General features: G+C 40.3%; 1 protein-coding gene across 1 annotated transcript in view; it reads left to right on the top strand.

Annotated features, from left to right (window-relative positions):
• Window positions 1-5,790, top strand: part of col27a1a (collagen, type XXVII, alpha 1a) — a 110,504-nt gene extending 104,714 nt beyond the window's left edge. The window contains exons 50-62 of the mRNA XM_030065872.1: window positions 90-197; window positions 362-415; window positions 1,165-1,227; window positions 1,336-1,389; window positions 1,482-1,517; window positions 1,648-1,665; window positions 1,783-1,818; window positions 1,913-1,939; window positions 2,078-2,131; window positions 2,285-2,453; window positions 2,541-2,650; window positions 2,764-2,982; window positions 3,160-5,790. Coding sequence (XP_029921732.1) covers window positions 90-197; window positions 362-415; window positions 1,165-1,227; window positions 1,336-1,389; window positions 1,482-1,517; window positions 1,648-1,665; window positions 1,783-1,818; window positions 1,913-1,939; window positions 2,078-2,131; window positions 2,285-2,453; window positions 2,541-2,650; window positions 2,764-2,982; window positions 3,160-3,306 — 1,095 coding nt within the window. The 3' untranslated portion in view covers window positions 3,307-5,790. The remainder of the gene's footprint in view (window positions 1-89; window positions 198-361; window positions 416-1,164; window positions 1,228-1,335; window positions 1,390-1,481; window positions 1,518-1,647; window positions 1,666-1,782; window positions 1,819-1,912; window positions 1,940-2,077; window positions 2,132-2,284; window positions 2,454-2,540; window positions 2,651-2,763; window positions 2,983-3,159) is intronic.
• Window positions 5,791-6,000: the final 210 nt, after the last annotated feature.

The raw sequence follows: 6,000 nt of genomic DNA on the forward strand, positions 1-6,000 counted from the left end.
AATTGGATTGGTATGATGGCCTGAACTATTTTAGCTGTGCACCAATCACAGCTTCACTTGTTAATTCATTTATTTATCGATCTATCCAGGGAGAGCAGGGTCTTCGAGGCCAGACAGGACCTTCTGGGAAAAGAGGTTTCAAGGGTGGCATGGGACTGCCAGGGAAACAAGGAGGCCCGGGGCCTAAAGGACAACCTGTGAGTAGCAGATGCAAATCAGTCCACAAACAGTTAAACAGATGTAACACTGGTATTGACGTGTTTAAAAAACCTTTCATATTTGTCCTCATGTGTCCCTTTGTGTTTCTTTTGGAGATTCTATAACTTGATGCTTGATTTATTTGTTTTTTGTTTTTTTTCAGGGTGATACAGGGGAACAAGGTTTTCCAGGCATTATGGGAGTATTTGGACCAAGGGTATGTTCAACATCCAACCACAGCACACCATGCACACTCTATCCTCACCACACAAAACAGTCTCAGAAAATACGACTGTTAAAATCCATCCAATCCGTTCCATTTGCTATAGACATCTATCTCAGTTCTGGAGAGTATGATCCTTGTGTCTGTAGATCAGATACCCCACAGGGTCATTTAACACCACACTGTGATTGGATCCTAAAACTCCCTCACTGAAAAGTAGCATTGATCCCACAGGGCTAGGAGAAGATTTGCAGATTCTTAATGAGTCATCTTTTTAATCTGTGGTGCTCTTGGCAAAATACAACTGTTTAAATATTACACACTCTGCACTGGTAGGGCACTGTAAGTCATGCACACACACACACACACAAACACAAACACACTCATATTCAAGTAATACTCAGAAATATTCAGCTGAATAATGACTATAATATGAATATTAAACCGAGAGATAACTCAAGATCATTTGAGCCTTTTTAAAGTGGCTTTGTTAGAACACCATTTGTGTGTGTGTGTGTGTGTGTATGCATGCAATCATAGCCAGAGTCTAACAGAACAGTGGGAAACATTGTCCTAAATGTGGAAACTGGTGTCAAATGTCCCCTATGAAGAGATGAGAGGAAGAGACACAGACAAGGGATGTTAGACATTAGACAGAGGCATCATGTCGAGTATCATGTTTTAACTCAGGTGCTTTGAGTGTGACATGAGTGTATATGAATATTTATCCCTCTTATTTTCAGGGGCCTCCAGGAGACTATGGGCCAAAGGGCATACAGGGACCAAGGGGGCCACAGGGCACAATGGTAAGCAGACTATTGAACGAGACTGGACCTTTGGAACGTGTTTGGAACCTGCAATTCATGCTCTTTCTTTTTTTCATGCTCTTTCGCTGCTCTGATTCTGTCTCTCAGGGTAGAGGAGGAGGAGTTGGTCCGATGGGGATTATTGGTCCCAATGGAAGCGCAGTACGTATTGTCCAGCCTGAAATAAGCCCTTACATTTCTCTCTGTCTTTGCATCCACTCTTCATCCGGCTGACTGTGCATTTCTCTTTACAGGGTCCTAGAGGAGACAAGGGCAATCGTGGAGAGACGGTGAGTCTTACCAACCTAGACACCTTTTTCACAGACTCTCATTTTCTACACTTTGTTCACACTGCTTAATCTAAGTGTCAGTGATTATATTCAGGCTTAAAATATTTGTCCTTTTTTTTTCTCTGAACAGGGGCTGCAAGGACCAAGGGTATGTTAGCAATGCATTATCATGTTTTTCACTGCTGTTACACGCAATCAGTATTTTACTGTGAATGCCTGACTGATAACATACGACCTCATAGAGTACTTTCTTATTATTTATCAGGGATCTCCTGGACCTCGGGGGCCGCCCGGACTCCCTGTAAGCTCTTTATTTTAATGTGAAATAAATGCAATGTCCCATTTAAGAGTTAGGTAATTCCTCCTCTCATTTACTGTTTCTTCCATCTTTCCAGGGTCCCCCAGGTGTCCCTCCATCATTTGTAAGACACTTTATCTTTGCTAAATTAAATACATCTGTTTTTCCTAAGATGTTATGTACTTTTCAAAATATAATAGTAGTTATGAATCAAGAAATTATAAATGCTGAATCTCTGTTATTTTCTGTTATTTTGGTGCAGAGAGAGGACGGTCTTCATTTGTTTGTGGACTCACACACCCCACTCAGGACTGAGGTCAGTGGAGTATGACTTTGACTTTTCTAAGAATTGATCAGACCTCTAATCAACTGATGAGTGTCTATCTTAACTGCTGCATTTACATTTTTAAAATGCATGTTTTCTCTGCTCTCTATTTTTCCTCTCCTGTCACTGACCCTCCGTCTGCAGAATAAGCCAGTGATGGACCTGCCGATGCTGGACCAGGGCGCAGAGATATTTAAGACCCTCCACTACCTCAGTAACCTGATCCAAAGCCTGAAGAATCCGCTTGGCACTCGGGACAACCCCGCCCGCATCTGTAGGGACCTGCACAGCTGTGAACAGAAGATGAACGATGGTAAGTCCATGTTTTATGTGTACATTCACATAATTGTGCTGATAATCCTGAGAAAATATGTGTCAGCTGATTTACTCTCTTTCCCAGGCACTTATTGGATTGACCCCAACCTGGGCTGCTCTTCAGATACAATTGAAGTCTCCTGCAACTTTACCGGAGGTGGACAGACTTGTCTGAAACCAGTCACGGTATCAAAGGTAAATCAGACAGTAATAACAACCTCATGATTATAAAACTCTGAGAATGGTAAATTAATATACTTTGGAGTACAGTCTTGTTAACCGGTGCTTTTTTCTGGGTGTTTGAGCAGCTCGAAATCAGTGTTGGTCGTGTCCAGATGAACTTCCTGCACCTGCTGAGCTCAGAGGCAGTGCAGCACATCATCATCCACTGCCTGAATGTCCCTGTGTGGAGGTTAGCTGAGGATCAGCCCGCTGCCAAGGGGGCTGTGAGCTTCAAGGCCTGGAGTGGGGAGATAATCGAGGTGGGAGGAGAGCTTGAGCCACATATCATAGAGGACTCCTGCTGGGTAAGAACATGTTGTCATCTGCTATACTTTTTTAAATCATTTTTTCTTATTAAGTGATAAATTATGGCCTGATAAAATGTCTTGAAGGTGTCCAGCTCATTTTGTTCAGTGGCATCCTATTTCCTTATTTTACTTTTATGTCTAAGACTACAAATGTGTTTTGTGTTTGTGTTTTAGATGAAGGATGGCCGCTGGCACCAGACCCATTTTGTGTTCCACTCCCTGGACCCGACCTTGCTCCCTGTGGTCAACATCTACAACCTCCCAGAGACTGTTCCTGGTTCGCACTACCACCTGGAGGTGGGCCCTGTGTGCTTCCTATAAGGGCTGCTGTGTGAGTCCTCTGAGTGTGAAGGGATGGATCATCTCCCCTGGATGTCACCTCCACGCAGGTGTGGAGAACGGAGTAGTCCCCTCCAACCCACCCCTGAGCACTGTCCAAGTGGGAAAAAGCCTCCCCTAAACGCCCCTGCCTCACTCTGCCAACCTCCTATTGGACTGCAGACACAGAGGGAGGAAGCATGGGGAGCTGGGGGACACAGAGCAGGGGGACGTGGAAGAGCTGTGGAGGAGCAGGGGAGTTCTTGCACTAAGGTCTTCTCAAAATGGCAATAGTTTCTCCCAAAAGGATCTCCTCCCCCCGCACCAAGCCAAGTATGAAGAAAAAAAAATAAGGCTCCACGCCTCACAATCTCTCTGGAACAATGCTAAGTGCAGGGAGACCAAGGCCAAGTCGATATTGCCAATTAACCAATCAGCGGACATTATAGTAACTTATTATTTGTACTGTATACTGTCTGTATACTGTGTGTACTTTTTGGAAATACCAGGAAAACTTGTTCTGTTAGAAGAGAAGAATTAAAGTAATTGGGATCAGTTAAATGTACATATACAGTATATATATATGCTTATTCCTTAACTTTTATACATTTATCTTATGTAAAGAAATAATCTTCAAGTGCAATAGAAAATGAGAAGATAATTTTATATTATAAAGTGATATTGAAGGCTTTTTCAGGGGTGCCATCTTACTTGCCTTTGGTGCTCATCTCCTTTCACTCTTGCCCATATGAATTTCACTCATCAGTTTAAATTGAGCAGAAATCACATCTTAATTTACTAGTGCTCCGAACGGGAGACCACGGCTGTCAGTCTACTCCCTAATGTGGGAAACCAGTGGCGCCCAGTCAACTGTTAATTGAATATGTATTAAATCATTGAATACTTAATACTGTATTTATTCCCCATCAAATATGTCTGAACACTCCCTGAATATAAACTGACTGGATGCTACGTGTGATTAGGGAGTATATCTGTGGTTATGGAGATGAGTGATCTAGGATAACTATCTCTTCCTTTCAGCTATAATGCCTACAAGTATGGAGCTGTAGTTTTTTTTTTTGTTTTTTTTTTTAGTGTTTTATTGATTTCCCCTGCAACTGTGGAGCGTGAAATCACGTCTTGATGCTGATATAAAGTTAGCTCCTTCTTCTCCTCCCGTATGATGAAAGACAGGAGGGCAAACTTTGTGCTCACCCAGCACAACATGGGACCAGGACACTCTCCTACCCTGGTTACAGTAGACAGGCTGCAGGCGGGGGCATTCCCTCGAGGAGAGCTGAGCCACAGGAGAGAGTGGGTCCAGGAGTCAAAACACACCTCTTTTAATCCTGTCCCATCTCTCATGTATGGTGCTAAGTAAATTATATGAGGTGCTAACCCAGTGCTGTAATTACACCACTCTGCCAAAAATTTTCTGACGCTTATAGTGCATGCTTGCTCAGATGGTACAGAATCCATATACGCATAACATATTGTCATAGCTTCCATAATGCACTATTATGGTAATATCCCATCCAAAAAATACTTTAAATAGTTTCTGAATAGTCAAACACCTGTTGCTTACTCAAACCTATTTTTGTTCTATACTGCAATTTACAGAGACGCTTATTCTAAGGGAATATATTTTAGAGATAATTTTTAAAAAGGAAAAACGAAAAGAAAAAAAATCTCCTTTGTATCTATTTTAAATCACAGGGTTTGAAGTATTTTTTGAAAAATCAAGTTTTCTTTCTCGCTGTACAAAGCCCCCCACAGCTGTATGTAATATCTCTAGGAACACAACTAGTGGAAATAGTTTTAATTAAAAAAAAAAAAAAAAAATCTTTGTTGTAGTTGAACACAAATGTGTATAATTGTGCAAGCCTTGCTGTATACAATGGATCCCCTCTTGCTAATTTAATGTTATTTAATGTTGTAAACGTGGTTGCTGACTGAGCAAGGTTCTGTTTGTCGAAGCAATACTACTCTGTCTGACAACTTTATATATCAGTTCGCCCAACTGGTCTTGGAGTTAATAGATTTTTTTAATGTGTAAATTTGGGGCTCCAGAGAACAAATTTATTGCAATGTTAATTGTCTTTTATTTTTTTATTTTTTTTTTTTTATTTTGTTTTTTGTTGGTTTGTTTTTCCTCTATGATAATCAACCATGTACTGTACCAGGACTCTGTTTTATTATAACGTGTTTTAAAGAAATTATGCCAATATGTGAAAATTATTTTTTTTTCTTTTTGTAAATCCGTTGTAGAATTAAAATGAGCTAAGAATACCTCACATTTTTACATATGACTTGGAGCAAAGATTTTCTGTTGTCTTTATAATTAAAACCTGTTTGGAAAAAAAAAAAAATCAGCCAAATAAGTCATGACACTCTGAACAAGACCATTTCTGGTGCTTACATCTTTCATCTGTCTACTTTTTCATCACATGTTCAGTGTCCATTTGTTCAATAAATACTTTCAATTTATCTGTGGACTATTGATTTTCAACTATTTGGATGGATTGATTATCCAAGAAAAATGTTTATTTATGCTGCTGTTCAAGTGTTCACTAGAGAAAGTCATTGTTCCTATTAGAATAGTATTTTTATGTATGCAGAACTGAAACTATACAGGACATGCATATTATTAAATATCATTGCACTGTATTCAGAAATCACTTTAATAATACTATCCAT

The sequence above is a fragment of the Myripristis murdjan genome, chromosome 12, assembly GCF_902150065.1.
Source record: "Myripristis murdjan chromosome 12, fMyrMur1.1, whole genome shotgun sequence".
Taxonomy (NCBI): domain Eukaryota; kingdom Metazoa; phylum Chordata; class Actinopteri; order Holocentriformes; family Holocentridae; genus Myripristis; species Myripristis murdjan.